A 19,782-nucleotide genomic window follows, 5' to 3' on the forward strand; every position below is an offset into this window, starting at 1 on the left:
ATATGTTCATGTGTGTTCAGATGGACAATTTCAGAAATATAAGTTGGACTCTTGTTTTTGGGAACCACCATTTCATTGTACACTGTGCAATGGCAATGTTTCTAATTATAACTATGAGAACCAACAGTAGTTCATTAGAAAATTCAGCTAAATTATAGAAACTATCCCATAACTGTACTGTCACTATCCAGTGAAAAGCATATATCTAAAGTGTAAATCTCTGTTTCGAAAGTTGAAATCGAAAGTCTGTGCTTTTTTTTTTAGACAAAAACGAGTGCAAATAGGTTAGATACTTTTAAGAAGGCCGGTTTTGTTAAAAATCCATAGCTGTAATGCTTTTGTGTAAAATGAACTTCCTTCAAGGTAAGTTTCCTACAGATTCATTTCCAATAATTACACTGCTTAATCAGCTAATATTTGTGTGTATTGCATCATGGCTTAGACTGCTGAAGTGGAGTTTGGGAAGATAACGTAACCATAGTCGTTAGCTATTAAAACCTTTGTCTGGTCGAGGGTTCGGCGTGAGCGCAATCTTTGAGGGGCATGGTTGGTGGCGACATGTCAGTAACATTCTAATCAATGACAGTGTAATAATTTAGCAAATTAAATTAGCGATTCAACATGAATTTTGGGTGGTGTCTTAATATGGGCGCAGAACAGAATAGAACGTATACTACCGATGCAGTTTTTGGTAACACAAGCAAGATGGCGTTTTGTTGATTTCCTGAAAAGTAGTCGTTTTGGAGGCGGATAATTGGTTTTCACATCTGCCTCACAGTTCTGAGGACACGGGTTCAAATCTGGCCACGCCTGTGTGGAGTTTGTATGTTCTCCCCGTGCCCGTGTGGGTTTTCTCCCGGTACTCTGGTTTCTTACCACATTCCAAAAACATGCATTGTAGGTTAATTGAACACTCTAAATTGTCCGTAGGTGTGAAAGTGAGTGCGAATGGTTGTGCCCTACAATTGGCTGGCTGGCGACCAGTTCAGGGTGTACCCTGCCTCTCGCCCCAAGATAGCTGGGATAGGCTCCAGGCTAGTGAGGATATGGAAAATGGGTGGATGGATAGTGGTTTTGGAAATGCAAAATATTACCGATACACGACTCTTAATCATGTAAATGCTCGATGGACTGCATTAAAAAACGAAGCAGGCTGTATTTGACCATACCTTGCCCTCCCTGGCTGTACAACCTTAATAAATAACAGTACCGCTAAAACATGCATCTAATTGCATCTTTTTTTCTATCTTCATTCCAAATTAGCACAGAGGATTCACATTCACAAATCACATTGCACAGCTCTTAATGAGAAATAAATTCCCCTTTTTCCCTCCTCCCCTAAAAAGCCCTCTCAAGTAAGGCAGTGGGCGCATCCTCTTCTTCTTTGTCTTCTTTTTGTGTTGCTGCATTGTGATTCACTTTTCTAGTGCACATCAGCACATTCCGCCAGTGTGAGAGCACCTTGGGGAACAGCGCAGGGGGCTCAGGATGTACTTCTGAAGATGAGAGGAGGTGGACGGCACCACCGAGACTTGATCATCTTTCCTCGTGCATGTGGAAGCTTTTCTAAAAAGCAGACCCTTAATGTTCATTAAAACAAGATTACGTCAAAGAAAAGCAGCCAATCCGCTCGAAGGCCGCATTCCATTTGTTTTCATTTGGACGGAGTTATTTTCAGCGGGCGCGGCAGCACACAGCCGTGAGAGGTCCTGACGTCAATGCAGCTGCCTCCCAGGACTGTGACACTTCTTTCCAGTGGAACTAGTTGAGCAGAGCCTCCGCACGCACGCACAAACACGCACGCACACTCACACAAGCGAAACAAGATAAACACAAAGGCTCACTAGGTGGCAAATGAACAGCATCAGTCAAGGAAAAATGGCAAAGATGGCTCATATATGCCTTCGGTGACCTTGAAAGGCATGTGTGTGTGTGTGAAAGAGAGAGAGAGAGAGAGAGAGAGAGAGAAATTTGTTTTTCAAAACCATTATTACATATAATAAATAAAACCACAAGAGACACAAAGGCGCTGGGTAATAAACGTAATACTGTATACAGTGGAACCTCGATTTAACGGACTAATAGGGGTTGATCCTTCAATCCGATTGTCCGTTACATTGAAGCAATTTTCCGTGGCCTAAAAACACCAGTACAGTACAAAATTATTGTAAATAAGTGACAAACAGCTTAAAGGTTTGAAAGGTTTTCCAGTTTATCCAACCTGATCTTGCTGGTGTATGGGAGGGGTGATTTTGAGTTCTAGCTGTACACTATTTTCTGTCCGGTAAATCCGAAGTCCGTTAAATCGGGGTCCGTTAAATCAAGAGTCCACTGTATATAGTATTACGTATATTATTACCCAGCCCTTTGTCTTGAGATATGAGTTCCCGCCCTGCAGTCTCTTCCTTATAGTTGTGTCATGAACTCTGATCTTAACTGAGGCGAGGGAGGCCTGCAGTTCTTAAGTTGTTCTGAGTACCTTTGTGGCCTCCTCGATGGGTCATTGCAGTTCTCTTGGGATAATCTTTGTAGGCCGGCCACTCCTGGGAAGGTTCATTACTGTTCCATGTTTTCTCCATGTGAGGATAATGGCTCTCCCTATGGTTCGGTGAAATCCTAAAGCATTACAAATGGCTTTTGCAACCCTTTCGAGACTGACTCACCCCATCTCTAAGGGAGAGCCTGGACACCCTATGGAGGAAACTCATTTCGGCCGCTTGTATCCGAATTCTTGTTCTTTCGGTCACGACCCAAAGCTCGTGACCATAGGCGAGAATAGGAACGTAGATTGAGCGGTAAATCGAGAGCTTTCCCTTTCGGCTCAGCTCCTTGTTCACCACAACAGACGGATACAGACTCAGCATTACTGCAGATGCTGCACCGGTCCATCTGTTGATCTCCCGCTCCATTCTTCCCTCAATCATGAACAAGACTCCAAGGTATTTGAACTCCTCCACTTGGGGTAGGATCTCATCCCCGACCTGGAGAGGGTACTCCACCCTTTTCCGACTGAGGACCATGGCCTTAGATTTGAAGGTGCTGATTTTTTATACCAACTGCTACACACTCGGCTTCAAACCACTCCAGCGAGAGTTGAAGATCACGGCTTGAGGAAGCCATAAGAACCACATAATCAGAATCAGAATCATCTTTATTTTGCCAAGTATGTCCACAAAGAACAAGGAATTTGTCTCCGGTAGTTGGAGCCGCTCTAGTACGACAACAGACAGTCAATTGATAGAGAATACTTTTGAGACATAAAGACGTTGAGAAAAAAAACGTCACTGAGCAACAAAAGGTTGCTAGTAATGCGGTAATGCCGGTACATTATTATTATTATTATTATTATTTCTGGACAAATATGCAAAAAGAGGCAGAGTCCTCTAGCAATGAGAGCAGTTTGAATGACTAATATAGCAATAGTCCGGTGCAATGACCATTGTGCAAAGGGCGCCGAGACTTCAAAGAATGTATGCAGTTTAAAGTGACTAGTAGTGCGATCATTTGGGGCAATGTTGATTGTGCAAATGTTGCAGATACTCCTCATGAGGTCAGTGTGCAAGTGGAGCAGATGCTACTCTGGCATGAGTGGCCAGTATTGGTCATCAACAGATATGCAAATAGTGCAGCGTGGCGAGACTACTACAGTGAGTGCACGAGTAATATATCATTGGCCCGACAGAAATGTGACAACAAACTCAAGCCAAAAAAAATTGACACCATGTTGCAATGGAATTGTAAATTAGCTGTTTTAGTAGTTGATGGCAAGAGAGAAGAAGCTGTTGGAATGTCTGCTAGTTCTAGTTTGCATTGATCGGTAGCGCCTACCTGAGGGAAGGAGCCGGAAGAGCCGGTGACCGGGATGTGGAGGGTCCGAGAGGATTTTGCACGCTCTTGTCTTAGTTCTGGCAGATGAAAGTCCTCAAGGGTGGGTCGGGGGGTACCGACAATCTGTTCAGCAGTTTTGATTGTCCGTTGCAGTCGGAGTTTGTCCTTTTTTTGTAGCAGCACTGAACCAGACTGTGATGGAAGAACACATGACTGATTCGTTGAGCGCTGCGTAGAACTGCCTCAGCAGCTCCTGGGCCAGGCCGTGCTTCCTCAGAAGCCGCAGCAAGTAGATAAAACGTATTTTGTTATTTATCGTTATATTTTCTTAAATCCTGGCACTGGTCTGTGGTGTAGTGTGACTTGTGACTGTGTCCATCTGCTGCTCAGAATGTGTTTGCTTGCTGTTGAGAAATGTTCCCACATTCGTGCATGCAGCGTGATCTTTCATGACGAGATGATTTCATGAAAGCTCTTCACCGCGAGGACAATTTTTGTTCCACAGATAATCCTCAGCATGCATTATTTACATCATATAGTAAGTAACAAGTCAGTAAAAAGAGAAAGTGAGTCACTGAGTCATTTCAGAGTGCGTGTTAATCTAGAGAAGGTAGAGCCTTATTACTGTCTTTTTTTAATGAGTGGTACAGCCCTTATCCGGATCTCCCCCCCATCTACTACTGGCAAAAACGCAGTTGGATGTAGTCATGGCAACCGCTGATGTCATCGCACCACACTTCGACCTGATATGATATGACCTGTGTGTGTTTTACTGAGGAGTGGGAATAGACATGCTGTTTAAATTGTGCTTTTGTCCTTCTCAGCTTGCACTGCAAGCAACAATTATGCAAATATGCAGTCTCTCTGTACCCACAATTCTGTCTTTAAAAGCAAAATAAACCTGTTTTGAAGGACAGGGTAACAATCTATTTTATCATCGTGATGCCCAAAGAGTGTGCATAACAATACTGTATAATAAAAACAATAGTAACACAATTCGAGGAATGTTGGTGCACATCAAATTAACAGTTTTATTTTAGATTTTCTTTGTGCATTTTATCATCTAAGAAGTCATCATTTTACAATGAATAAAGTATTTTACAACAATTTGAAATTTAAAATTGTACTGTTGCAACTTTTTTTTTAAACAATTAACATTGTTATATTTTTTAGTACATTTTATAGCTTTATGCATCAATTTTGTTCAATAGTCAATTTTATTGTGAAAAAGTTAGAATTTTACAAGAATGTTACCAATGTCTAAATTCAATTAACTATTTTAATATTGCAACTTTTTCTCATATATCATCCCTAAAATTTCAAAACATTTTTCCCACGACTTAATTCTATGTCACATCATTATTTTATTATTTCTGTAAAATTACTACTTTATTTTCAAAAATTATGCTCCTTGTAACACTTTATTCCTGTAAAAATTTATTTTTAAAAATGTGATACTTTCTATTTTTGAGCTAAGGAGAAATATTTTTTCTGCATAATTTTAACCCCCTCACAAATTAATTGTAACAATATCTATGCTTGTAATGTGTTTTATTTTTTCAAAAGATATTGTCATATTTGATGATCTATCAGTGATCTAATGTATTTAACTACATTTTGTTCATTATGACCTTTGCATTTCTTTGATGACAGCGTTGTGGTGATCCCTTCATTTTGACTGACGTTACCGAATATGCTTCCTTGTCCTATGAAAAGCCAACATATAGCAAGCTGAAAGCGCGACAGTAAAAAGCATCAGCTCATTATTGACGTAATAGTGAACAGGATCTACAGTTAAGTTTGGCGGGGTCAAGAGTGTGTCCTTCACACTTGGTGTGATCATATTCCCAGAAAAGCCAGTTTGTGGTCTTGTTTTTCCATGAAGAGATCAGATCAGCCTCCATCTCACCTGCGAGTAGTCCGATGGATTAAGTGTCCTTGGCTGAATGAGACCAGAACACATTGTCACCTTTCCTCCGAACAAGTGGGACAAACAACTGCATGTCTGTCTGTCGCCATCCGTCCCTTTCCAGCTACATGATGAAAATCTTGAACCTTAACATGGCACTTGAATAGAAGAAATTGATACAAATGTACTTCAGCGACCACCAAGGCTGCATTCCGCTTGGCCAGCCGGTACCCGTCAGCTACCTCAGGAGTCCCACAGGCCAAAAAGGCCCGATAGGACTCCTCCTCCACCTTGACGGCATCCCTCACCGTTGGTGTCCAACGGGTTCGGGGATTGCCTTACAGCCACAGCTCCGGTTGGCCGGAGGAGGCGAGCCCGACTCTATCTAGTCGGAACTTCTTGGCCTCGCACACCAGCTCTGGCTCCTTCCCTGCCAGAGAGGTGACATCCACGTCCCTTGAGACAGCTTCTGTAGCCGGGGATCGGATCGCCAAGGTCCCTGCCTTCGGCCACCACCCAGCTCACACTAGACCCGACCCCTATGGCCCCTCCCACAGGTGGTGAGCCCATGGGAAGTATAATTTAAAAAAAAATGAGTAATAGGGCCTCATTTGAGTTAAACACTCCATTATGGCTGAAAACACAAAACAAATATGGAAAAAAAGAGGACTTCAAAGCAATTACCTTGATGTCATTTCTGCTGAGTCATGTAGTTCACTTTTTTTTTTCCTCTCTTCCTCTAGTTTTGGTAATGGCACTGCATGTATATCGAGACAACTTCAGAGCATAATTGCTACAACTTAAAAATGTCTGTGAATAAATCAAATGTTTTATAAAATATAGGGAAGAGAAAATGACAGAAAAGGCAAATTAAAACATTTTCTCTGTTATAGTTGACGTGCATGTTGGACATCACTAGGCCAGTACACGAGGGAAAAAAACATTTTAGGGGTGCTCAAGAGTCATTTGGTATTTTAAATATTTAGGAATGATTTCTACTACACCTAGTGACATTTTGTCTCATCTATATTTTACACAAAAAGTGCATGTTTCTGTATTTTGGACATGGATAATTTGAAATTTCATCGGTTGTAAAGAAAATTCTGTGATTTTATGGGAGTGTAATTGTAGACAAAGCAGACAAGGCAGCAATAAGCTGTTCAGTAACCTTTTTTTTAATCTCAACAGCAAGTTAGCTTATGTGTGGTCGACAACCATGAGGGGAAATATAGAAAAGTCTATTTCATATTGTTGTGTTTCATCAGCAGGGAGTTGAGTGTGACTGTGTGTGAAATGAATGTACTATATCCACTACTACTCTCCTTATGACTTCAGTCTTCACCTATACACAAATATATTGCTAGAATACTTTTGACACTGGGCCAACAAGTAAAAGAAAAACAAACAACATTGATTAAGTCACTAGGATGGAGGGACTTTGGTTTTTGTACCTTTGTAAAATCTGCTTCTACTCACTTGGTGGTGGGTGGGGTGGGGGTGGCTTGGGTGAACAAAACGAATACTAACCATGATAAATCACCATCATTGAAATGTGAAAAGTAAAAGGCACACAGAATTCAAACCCCTACAAGCTTGCTCTAATTAACACTAATTTGTAGACTTTTTCTAACAAATGTGAGTTCATGTCCTCCTCCACTCTTACTACATCTCTGTCCAGTACACTGGAGCCACCAGAAAATAATATGAAAACAACATTTGAGTCCTTCACAAAACTTTTTGTCTCTCTTATGGCTGCAATGCCTTGTGGACCGCGGAGTGCGTTGCTATTATTGCTGGCATGTCCAATTTTGACCGTCACACGATGGCAATGTGAGGTAAGAAAATGAGAGTTTCACTCAGGATTACGAGAAAATATACTTGTTATAGTTTCATAGTCAATTGATGGAAAACTAAAAATATACAGGGTCTCAGTTTGATGCGGAGACTGTTTTTTTAAACAGACAAATCACATACACTATTTCTTGCGAATAGGTACCAATTAATATTAAGGCCAATCTAAAACGGAAAAGAAATTCAGAAAGATGTAATTTTACAACAATAAAGTCAATGTAAGAAAAAGTCATTATTACAATGACGCTGTAATTCATTGAGTGAATGTCAAAATTGTAATCTTACAAGGAAGCAGTCGTATTCATTTTTAGAAGAAAAATGTCGGCATGTGATGACAATGAAACTGAAATTGTGACCAGTAAAATTGTAGTGTTACAAAATTCGGAATTTTACAAGAATAGTGGAAAGTTGTGATTTGAATGAGTGCATGTCAAAATGGTAATGTTACAAGGAAAATAGTTGCATTTATCTGATAAAAAGAATTTCATGAGATTAGTCGTACTATAGCTGGACAAAGCTGTAATTTTAACGAGTGAATGTCAAAATTGCAACATTTCAATAATTGTAATTTTCCCAAGAACAAAAGTTGTAATTTTACGAGAACAGTGGTAATGTCAAACTTGTAACATTACTATAGTCACAATTTATAGAGAAATTTCCCAATTTTATGACCAAAGTCTTAATGTGAGGAAAAACTTCAAATTTTAATGAGTGCATGTCAAAATTGAAACGTTAGCCGAAGAATAGTCGCAATATTAAGAGACCTAATTTTATGCAAATGGTGATGATAAAGTTGTACTATTAACAAGTGACTGCCCAAATTGTGATATTACAAGAGTTATAATTTAACAAGAATAGTGGCAACATGTTGACGAAGTTGTAACTCTAACCAGTGAATGTAAAAATTGTAAAGGCACAAGAGTCAGTTTTTTCAGAGAATTTGTCCTAATTATACAAAAGTAGTCTTAATGTGACAACGAAGTTGTAATTTTAACAGGTAAATGTCGAAACTGTAATCTTACAAGGAAAATAAAGTAGCATTTTTTAAAGAAAAAAATTGGGAATGTGATGACAAAGTTGAAATTGTAAAGAGTGAAAGGAAATTTGTAACTTTACAATTGTCATAAGCTAACTAGAACAGTGGTAACGTGCTACACACTACAATAACGTGTACTAATTGCAACTTTTTTCAAAAAACGTCTGTTTTCTTGTAACATTCCGACTTCTCTAAAGATCACAACTATTCTCATAGTCACACATTTTATTTTGTAAAATTATAACTATTCTCGTTAAAGGACAACTTTAGCCCAGTAAAATTAGGAGTATTCCCGTTGAATGACAACTTCATTCTGGCAAAACTACGACTTTTTAATCACATGCTTACGACTAAGCTCTGCTTAGTAACATGAATGACTATTTGTGTAAAAATACAACTTTATTCTCATACAAAACTTTTTAATTAGCAAATTATGGCTTTATTCTCTTCCTTGTACATTGCATACAATTTGCGAAGTGCTATTTTGAATTTTCTTCTAAAATTACTTTTTTCCAGTAGTATTTCCAGTTTGAAAATGACAATTTACTCGCAAAATAATGGCTTTTTATCACAAACTTATCATTTCTGTCGCTTTCTTGTGACATTATGACGTTATTCCAGTTTGAACAATTTTATTCCTGTAAGACTTTTGTTATATTGCAACTTTCTTCTCTAAAAATGAAAACTTTTAAAATTAGTTTTTTTTGGGTCTAAAGTGACAACTATTCCCATTTGACAATTTCATTACCACAAAACCACTTCTTTTGTGTAAAATTACAACTTTATTCCTCTCTCTAGTCTCTCCTTGTACATTACAGCTTTTTAATTTGACTATTTCGACTTTTCTTGTAAAATTGACTTTTTTCTAGTAATATTACATTCTTAAATGCCATGTTACAGTAAAAATAAGGATTCTGAATTGCTAACTAGTCGCTTTACTCTCCTCCTTGTAACTTTACGACGTTGTGTGAAATTACACTTTTTTTGTCGTTACATCATGACTTTATTCCTATTATTTACCCTAAGAATCTTATGAATTCAACTCAATTTGCAACTTCCCTCCACCTGAGATATTTTTCTCTATATGTTTTTCTTCTTTTCAGCTTGGCCTCAATAGCCCTTGGTAAATAAGGGCTGTCTGCTACTGCTATTGACAGCTAGATAATAGGAAAATGTGAATGGTCTTAATGATGGAGTTGACCTTTCTGTCACTGTTCCTATGGTCAGTGTCGTTATTAGACACACCACTTTTCCATTTGATTTGACCACACACACACACACATACTTTAAATGTCAGCGTTGTGTCGGGAAGATACTTCAACTTGATTCATCACAGTCTGAGTGCTGCTAATACAAAAAAAAACAAAAACAAAACAGACTGTGTCTCGTGCCGCGGCCGCCTTTGCCGTCGGTCCCAAAAGTGGTCACGTGTGGCGTCATCCGTTACATTCGTTCACGAGAAAGCTTCTCGTGCTTGTCTGTCACGTGACATTCTTTCTGACTTGTGCAAAACAAACAAAGAAAACGCACTCACATCTGCGCTCCTGCTGATGTTATCAGCTCCGTGTGACCAATCATATGCGAGTGGGCCGGACAGATGAGGTGCAGCATCATCACCATCATCACAGAGAATTAATATTGCTTCAATATTGCCACAAAAAGGTAGAAGAATAAGTTGTTGTCACCAAACATTCCTTTGGGGAGCCCTCATTTAGCATGAGCCATGAATCAAGCGCTCCTGGACTTTGAAGGTGGAGAAGCCTTTCAGTAGTGTTAGTTCAGTAGTTACAAAGGAAACACTGACGAGAGAAATGTGTCACGTGTGTGTGTGTAGTCTCATTTAGCTCATCGACTTGTCAAAAATATTGTGTGTCCTTATTGTTAGTGTTGCAAGTGATCAATCCGACCATTGTGCCCGCCACTGTACAACCTGCTCGTGTGCAAAGTGACACCTGAAACACTCGAAACTGGGCTTCACGATAAATGAGGGCCATTGCGTTCTCTTCACACTAAAAAAGTACTCACCGGTGCTGTTTTAGCAGAACACCACCACCTATGGAAAGCTGTTTGAGCAATTAGTCCATATCCTTGATATTCAATTTAAGGTCCACGCACTAGTACTCTCTTAGCCTTCACGAATAGGACGACATTCGTAGGATTTAGAGCATTTAGTCGATATCCACTAGTGCGATGAACTATGAATGAAAACTACTGTGCTGTGAATAAACTGCTCAAACAGCTTGCCATAAAGCCGTTTGACTACTTATTTGATGTCCATGATATCCAACCTAAGGTCCATGTAATAGTACGCGCTTTGTCCTCACTAGTAACACAACTCCAAATATCGATTAACACATTAATCGAGAACGATTTTGATCATTGATTAATCGTTTAGGGACCTTGTTAACTTAAAATTGTCCAAAACCTCAGAATTTCAGCCTATCAACACTAAATGCTCTCAGATTTTTGTGGTCCTCCATGAAAGCAGACTGATTATATTTGTGTTGAATCAAAATAAGACATTTGCAAACATCTGCTTTTACTTTGGCAAACGAATATTTTTGCCTATTTTCTGAAATTCTATCGACCAAACTAGTAACAATTATAATTTTTTGTTTGTTTGTTTGTTTGTGTATTTTCTGCATTGTCAATTTAAAACAATGTCCTGTTTTTGAATAAAGGGATGGAAATTAAAAATTTGTTTAAAAAAAAATCAAATTCATCAATTAATCAAAACAAGTAATCAACATTAAATGATTGTTAAAATATTTTAAAATGATTGTTAGTTGCAGCCTTACGAGTAAGACAACTACGTGTTAATGGTGAGGCAAAACTGTGCACTCGACAACTCCGCCCTGATATCACTAGTGAAATAATTCAATTTGACTAGTTCAAAATCTAGCTATTCACTAGTTCTAGTAGTATGCAGCTGTCAACCAGTGCAGTTGTTCGTCACAAGTAACATGAATTTGTCCTAATAGTGAGGATAAATAGGGTAAATTCATGGCTTAGGCTAGATATCAAGGATCTTGACTAAATGCAGCAACATTGCATTTATTTAATATCTAACTAGTATGCGGAATTATAAAGGGAAACTAGCCCACTGCGAATAAATGCTTATATGGCTTTAGGGCAAGCAAGCCTTTTGACAATGGTGTGTTACTAGTACTACTACTGAAATAAAACAATTCTACCAGTTTTCCAGCAAGTCACTAGTAGTACTAGTAGTGCACAGATGTAACAAGTGAACAGCGTTGCCTCACTAGTAATGTGGTTGTCCAACTAGTACATGGACCTTAAGCTGCAAATTAAAAATATTGTCAAAATCCTCAATCGACTTGCCATCCTGTCATCCATTTTGTGCTTTTGATTGGCAGTCAGTCCCAAAACAGTTCACTAGTTCCAAACCACTTCTGTGTGAAATGCTCCAGTCGTCCTCAACACCTTATCAGCATCATGTCGTCTCACAAGTGGCACGAGAGCGGCCACTGGAGCCTCCTCGCCACGAGTTGCGACCGCGTCGGCGTGTTGGCCCGCTCCTCGCTCGTCCAATGCGGAGGAGGAGGAGAGGGAGGAAAAGGAGGTCAGCTAAGGGAGGGATTTTGGTACGAAAGGTTCTCAGAGGTTCATCCCAACTACGAAATTCAGTTTTCGTTGGTTGTATGAAAGTCTGCGTTTTCCCCATTGCTATGCTTGTGTCTCCAAATCTCTCTGTGGGCGCTGAACGCTGCTCAGGCTCTCCGTGCTCAATACTGCTTCAATCCGGCCCCTTGCGAGGCTTCAGTTGACCAGCACAAAGCCTTGCTGGGAGTCCACCGTCTCCATCATCTCGCTGTCCAGGAGCGGGCTCTGTAGCTCCGCCAGAACCAGACCCTCGGGCCGGGCCGGCTCGCCCGAGGCCCCCGACCCCGCCGACTCTCCTATGGCGGGAGGGGGGAGCGAGCCCAGGTCAAGGTGGAACTTGTACTGTCCTGGGGGCGGGGCTTCAGTGGAGGGGCACCGGGCCTGCTGCTCTACAGGGTAGCAGAAACCGAGACTGGTAGCTGAGGTTTCATGAGGCGATTGGTGGTGGTGGTGGTGGTGGTGGTGGAGGGGGTGGTGCTGAAGGTGGGGGACAGGGGGCAGGTGCTGGGCGTAGTGGTGATGACTCATGTAGGGGTCGTAAAGCGGGCCCTCTCCCGGTTCCAGAAGGGGGCTCAGGCTGTGGGGGTGGCTGTATGGCGACGAGGACCCCTGCTGTGATTGAGGCTGCGGGCCGCCGCTAGACATCAGGGGCACCTGGGGGGAGTTCTGGGAGGTAGCGGGGTCCAGTGGGACGCCACCCACCGGATAGGACCCTTCAGCGATCTGCATCTGATTGAAGTAGACCGGCAGGCCCAGACCCTGTGACTGTTGCAGGTACATCCTCTTCTGGTTCAGTCTGTCAGGACGACACAGAGTTAGACGCACCGCCGGTTCTACATTGCTACATCTTTCAGCTGGCTGTCACTGTGCTAAACTTAGAACTTAATCAAACAAGCTCCCCTTCCAGGAACGAATATCACAATGTAGCCGTCACCTAAAGGCATAAACAATATTTGCCAACTCAAAAGTAAAAAAAGAAGGCCACTATAACCATGTGACGTATCCCAGCCAAACAGCAAAGTATTGTAATGATAAAAATTAAAGAGTTACGTAAATATGCAACTCGGAGCTGGGGGAGTTTATTTACTCCACTGCAGATCAGGGGAGGCATCGATTAGGCGGGGAGCCTTTATTTTGGACAAAGCCATTTGTTTGAAACACTAAACAATATTAAAAGCATACGGTGGTTCCTTGAGATATGAGTGACCCTACTTTTAAGTTTTTCGAGATAACCGCCATCGTTTGATTTTTTTTGCTTTGACTTACGAGGAAAAAAGTGAGATACGAGCACTGCATAGTGGCAGTGAATTCAGCTCACTAGACAACAACAGCACCTTGGAAGAAAGTCAACAATTCTTCAAAAAAGAGACTTCAATTCTATCCCCTGCAAAAAACAGATATTACCGCATGCCTGTATTATACTGCCCCCCAGTTGTCAAAGTCACGCACACCAGAAGGAGATGCAATTAATGATAATGATCAGGGTTTCCCACATATATATTTATTTGTCGAGGGTCGCCACAAGTGAATTTTGGCCGCCACCAATAGATTTTGCCGCTATCTGTTCGTCCTTGCTGTGAATGTAGCGTGTCATTACATGCCGGTCAGTAGGGGGCGTTATGCATCACCTCCGCCAAGAAGAGAATGTCATATGGTCAGATGAAACAAAAATAGAACCTTTTGATAAAAACGCAACTTATTGTGTTTGGAGGAGAAATAATGCTGAGTTGCAACCATACCTACTGTGAAGCATGGGGGTGGAAACATCATGCGTTGGGGTTGTTTTTCTGCAAAGGGACCAGGACGACTGATCCGTGTAAAGGAAAGAATGAATGGGGCCATGTATCGTGAGATTTTGAGTGAAAACCTCCTTCCATCAGCAAGGGCATTGAAGATAAAAACGTGGCTGGGTCTTTCAGCATGACAATGATCTCAAACACACCGCCCCAGGCAACGAAGGAGTGGCTTTGTAAGAAGCATTTCAAGGTCCTGGAGTGGCCGAGCCAGTCTCCAGATCTCAACACCATAGAAAATCTTTGGCGGGAGTTGAAAGGCTGTGTTGCCCAGCGACAAAACATCACTGCTCAAGAGGAGAGGAGATCTGCATGGAGGAATGGGCCAAAATACCAGCAACAGTGTGTGAAAACCTTGTGAAGACTTACAGAAAATGTTTGACCTCTGTCATTGCCAACAAAGGGTATATAAAGGATTGAGATGAACTTTTGTTATTGACCAAATGCTTATTTTCCACCATAATTTGATAATAAATTCTTTAAAAATCAGACAATGTGATTTTCTGGATTTTTGTCTCTCTCATTTTGTCTCTCATTGGTGAGGTATACCTATCATTAATATTACAGGCCCCTCTCATCTTTTTAAGTGGGACAACTTGCAAAATTGGTAGCTGACGAAATACTTATTGGCTCCACTGTATACACAGCAAAAATAAATTTGCTGGCTTAAAAACGAATGTTAAATGCATGAAAAATACAACTCACCATAATGCATAACGGATAAAAGAAGCTCTCTTTTTGTTTGAGGTCTTAGGCTCTTCTTCTAGCTCCTCAGGTGGCCTTTTTCCTTTTGAAAAGAAGCTCTCAGAAGACATTTGTTTTTTACTAATTTTTGCTAGTTTGCGGACTTATTTTTAGTAACGTATCACATGACTACATGTGCAGTCTCGTGTTGTTTCATTCAAAAGAACAAATCTTTTCAGTGAATGTAATGAACTGAATCAGTTTATGAAATCATACGTTTTTTGAGCTTGGCCGGTGGAAACAGAACTGCTGCAGCGCTCTGTGCAGACTCGACATGTCAATTGCGACGCGCAGCTGTTGCAGCGGAGAAAATTATGTTACTTTTCAAAATAAAACATTTGACACGCGAAAACGCAATACAATGGAAATGATATAAATTGGTCATTGCTTCTATGCGGCCCAGTAATGCCTGATGGACCGGGTGTGGGGGACCACTGTGCTAGAGAAGAAGAGGTTCAAGACAAAGTGGGCAGCGAACAGCGCTGCCACCGCAACTCACGAGGGACACGAAAAGACGAAGTTAAGGATGAAGGTAAAGAGGTAACGGTGTCACCAAAAAAAGGTCGCCAAACAAGTCCAGAAGCTTGAACAGGTCGAATTTATGTTATATTACGCCGTCTCTCTGTTAATGTAGTTCGAGGCCAATCGGTTCTGCTCATTAGTTGACATGATGATGTCTCATTCACACAGATGAATATTTAAAATTATTTCAAGTGAATCACGTAAAAGCCTCATGCTGTACAGTACATGCTGTGAGATTTAGCATTTAACACAAAACTAGTCCTAATTTATTTTCTCCTTTGCCTTTATGACTGCATCAGCAAACAAACACAAAACTACGGCATTTGACCCAGAGTCGCTCAAAATACCTCAGTTTAAGTCATGGCTGCATGTGACACAGAACAATAAATTTAGTAGCTGCATTATATCTTCAGTTATTAATAACCATGTTCCATCCATCCATCCATTTTCTACCGCTTATCCGAGGTCGGGTCGCGGGGGCAGTAGCTTTAGCAGGGACGCCCAAACTTCCCTCTGCCCAGCCACTTCATCCAGCTCTTGCGGGGCGATCCCGAGGCGTTCCCAGGCCAGCCGAAAGACATAGTCTCTCCAGCGTGTCCTGGGTCGTCCCCGGGTCTCCTCTCGGTGGGACGTGCCCGGAACACCTCACCAGGGAGGCGTCCGGGAGGCATCCGAATCAGATGCCCCAGGCACCTCATCTGGCTCCTCTCGATGTGGAGGAGCAGCGACTCTACTCTGAGATCCTCCCGGTTGGCCGAGCTTCTCACCCTGCGGATCAAAACTCATTTCGGCCGCTTGTATCCGGGATCTTGTTCTTTCGGTCACGACCCACAGCTCGTGACCATAGGTGAGTGTAGGAACGTAGATCGACCGGTAAATCGAGAGCTTCGCCTTTCAGCTTAACTTAACTTTTCTGGTTGCATTCCTTAACTGAAGAGCACTGATGTCCGTATTATTAGGAAGCTTTTATTTTGAAGGTGGCTTTCGCCGCGAGTTGGCGACCTATTACCGTAATGCCTAGTATAAACAAAATTAGGGGCGGCTAGCTTGACTGCTATTTTACGAGTGGAGGCTGGTTTGACCGCAGTCGAAAACGGCACCTACGAAGAGACACGCTTACGAAGCACAGTTTAAACTGCAAGCTATCAGTTACGCGGAGGAACATGGGAATCGAGCAGCCGCGAGAGAATTCAAGATCGACGAATTCATTCATTTTAATGGAAAAAGATGATTTGGGATACAAGTGTTTTGAATTACGAGTGTGGTCACAGAACAAAAACTCGTAGGTCAAGGCACCACTGTATTTGAATGTATGTCAAGTGAAACTGATCTGTCATACATATAAGGTAAATATAATTATTATTTAGGAATAGCAAAAACAGAGGCGAACTGTGCAGAAAGAACACAGAACAAAACTACCTGGAAATTAACTATGGACACACGCAACATTGTGACGCAATCACGTCGGTGTCTAATGGAATGCTGAGATGCTGTCTCCAATTGAGTAAAATCATCTTTAATACTGCTGCCAACTTTCTTTCAACAAAGATACTGTTCGCGGGCATCACTATGTGCTCCTGTTTTTGTTAGCAATGGAGTTCAAATCTCAGCAATCAACTAAATGTCTGTGTGTCAATGATGGTGTCTATAAACTGAGGCAATTGGTTACTACCATCTTTTACATCATGGGAGGTATCTATTGAGTAAGGTGATTTTCATCTTGAGTGGATTAGTGAATTAAATACGATTTAATCAAAGAAACAGGCATATTAGTGGTAAGTCCTTAGAAATATGAAAATGACGAAAATTGTTGGAAAAGTAAAAAAACAAAACAAAAAACAATAATTTACTGTGGATACAATTAGACATTTTGGAGTATTGTGAGTATAGTGCATTAAGATGACTTACCGGTGTTCTTGTAGTTGTTGCTCTAAACTTCGGGGGGACTCCTTACAGAACATCTGGCAGCTTGCAGGAGTGTTTGCCAAAACGCTAGTCTTAAGGGCACAAGAAAGAGAAGACTGCTTTTAGACAAGTCCTCCACTCATCATTAAAATTATTGTGCAAAACGGGTGAATATTTTGTTGAGGAAAATAATGTGTTGTATGAGCTACAATACAAGGACAAAAGCGTTGGGACATCTGACTATTAAACCTACAGAAGTGAAAATGCAGTCGAACCTCAATTTATGACTGACGAAACTCTTGAGTTGCGAGCAAAAATTTGAGTGCCAGCGAACTACCTAACAAGCAACTGATTGTCAGAAAGTGAACAATTCTTCAAAAAGAGGCCAAGTGCTTGCTTCAAGCTATTTAATGCCACTCGCATTTGAAGTTTACTTTAAAAACTAAACAAATTGCACGTGTACTGTATTTAACCAAACCATATTACCTTACGTAAGTTTGCTAGCTTCATGCAAACATACAATGCAAAACACCACAGATGGGTTAATGAAACTAGCATTGATGTCATGGTAATTCAAAACCTTTAAAAAACTGATATTTCACTATAAGTGGTAGCAACACATGCTGACAGAACATACAAGACTGGTAGTCAAATTATTTATCCTCTGCAAAAAATTAATACTGTTACAGTTTAGTTGCCATGGTCTTCATAGAATGCACGTGTAGTATGTCTGTAGGTATTATACTGCCCCCTGGTGTCCAAGACATGAACACCAGAGAGGAACAGTATACTCTTAAAAACATCACTGCATTAACAATTTATTTATTTAATCATGATACACAAACCATGTAATTCTTTCCATTCATATGCTTAAGTTATATTACTACTGCATGTTCTTTGTACAGTATGGCAGAGCAGTGCTTCTCAAACATTTTATACCAAGTAGCACCCCAAAAAATACTTGGTAACTTCTCAAAGTACCACCATCATGAACCAACATTAAAATACAGCAGCATAGGAGGCCAACGTGTTCATAAAAACCGAGGCAGAGGTTTTATCCCCAATGCAGTTTGAACTGTAACATTACAATCGAACAGTGGTTCTCAAAATCTTTCTAAAAAATATAAAACTGTACTGAACAGTGATTTATTTTCTTTTTTAAATTTAAACAGGCTGCATGCATAGGCTGCAAGTAAACATTCTCACCGTATCCAAATCTTCAATGGCTGCTTTCTGAAGAAGAGAGAATCCTTCCCACATTAATAGGTGGTCAGGAAAAGGAAGGAGAAACCTTTGACGCAAAAGGTAAACACAGTTGTTCCCCGATTGTGTGGGGCTTAACAATTCTGGCGATCAGGAGCCCATCATAATACGAAGCGCAGTGTTGGGAAAGTTCATTTTCTACGCGAACTAGTTCAAAGTTCGGTCAACCGTTTCAAAATTTAACTAGTTTAGTTCATAATTCAAACATTTTTAACTAAGTTCACCATTCCAGAAATGAACTAGTTCATAGTAGCCCACACCCCACAATATGTTGCTGATGGGTTATTACCCTCAAAATACTGGCATTTAATTTTCCCCATTGTTGCCGCCCAATCAGTCCACACTAGTTGACAGCTGCAGCTTTCACTCTACAATCTCAAAAAGATACTTAAAGGTCTTTTTAAAAATGAGGAATTATAAAAAAAAAACAGGACTTTTGTCCTCAATGTGCAAACAAAAACGCAACACAGTATGACAGGAACCATGGTGAAAGGACATTGGTAATTTTGCATTCTTCGCAGCTCTGGCTGCACTATATTACAAAAGAACCACCAAAGTACATATTCACTCCCATTTCCGCAGTGTCCCTGAGTGCACCTCGTGTTCTCACGCAGATGATTTGAGGAACGAGTTATGAGTTACGAGCGTGGTCACAGAACAATTTAAACTCGTAAGTCAAGGTGCCATTATAGAGACCTCTGAGAGTAACATGAACCCTTGTTCAATGATCAACCAACAAAAGAGTTCCTTTCACTTCCTTGCATTGTTTTCCAAACCGCATTCTTATGTCAATATGCAAGGTGGGTAGATTTTTCCAAAATGTCTGCACTGAAGATAAGCCCAACTCGATTGATTAATTAATCGAGAAAGAGGTGTGTCCCAACACTCTTGTACATTTAGTTAGATTAAGTTGCAGTGGGGCGAACCTGCAGCCGATGGGTGAGGTACTGAGTCTCCAAACTCTGCCTACGGGACAGGAGAGGTGGCTGCGGCCCACCTTGGTATAAAGTCGGGCCCTCCTGTTGCTTAGTTGCCTCAGTCTTCCAACACAAACATTAAGAAGTTACAACACAGGATGTCTATGACCCCCCCCCCCCCCCCCCCCCCCCCCCCCCCCCCCCACACACACACACACAAGCTCAAGGACACACTCAACAGTGTCCCCTCGCTTGTGTTGGTTAATAAAGCCGTGTCAGGGCCTGGGTGCTTCATAGCGTGGTCTAAGTGGATTATCCATACCATGCGCTGCCAAAATGCCTTTGTGTTGGCCGAACAGCCAGATGCCTTTCACTAAATGGCATGTTCCA

The 19,782-nt window shown here is 41.0% G+C and overlaps 1 protein-coding gene across 6 annotated transcripts in view; it reads right to left on the minus strand.

The window, feature by feature from the left end:
• Positions 1-6,894: 6,894 nt before the first annotated feature.
• Positions 6,895-19,782, minus strand: part of sik2b (salt-inducible kinase 2b) — a 100,396-nt gene continuing 87,508 nt past the window's right edge. For 3 of the 6 annotated variants that reach the window (XM_061781457.1, XM_061781456.1, XM_061781461.1), the window contains 3 exons: positions 19,402-19,515; positions 17,216-17,304; positions 6,895-13,044 (listed from right to left, as the gene is read on the minus strand). In XM_061781457.1, coding sequence (XP_061637441.1) covers positions 12,405-13,044; positions 17,216-17,304; positions 19,402-19,515 — 843 coding nt within the window. In that variant the 3' untranslated portion in view covers positions 6,895-12,404. The other 3 variants (XM_061781459.1, XM_061781458.1, XM_061781460.1) reach the window with 3 other exon arrangements.

This window comes from Phyllopteryx taeniolatus, chromosome 8, assembly GCF_024500385.1.
Source record: "Phyllopteryx taeniolatus isolate TA_2022b chromosome 8, UOR_Ptae_1.2, whole genome shotgun sequence".
Taxonomy (NCBI): domain Eukaryota; kingdom Metazoa; phylum Chordata; class Actinopteri; order Syngnathiformes; family Syngnathidae; genus Phyllopteryx; species Phyllopteryx taeniolatus.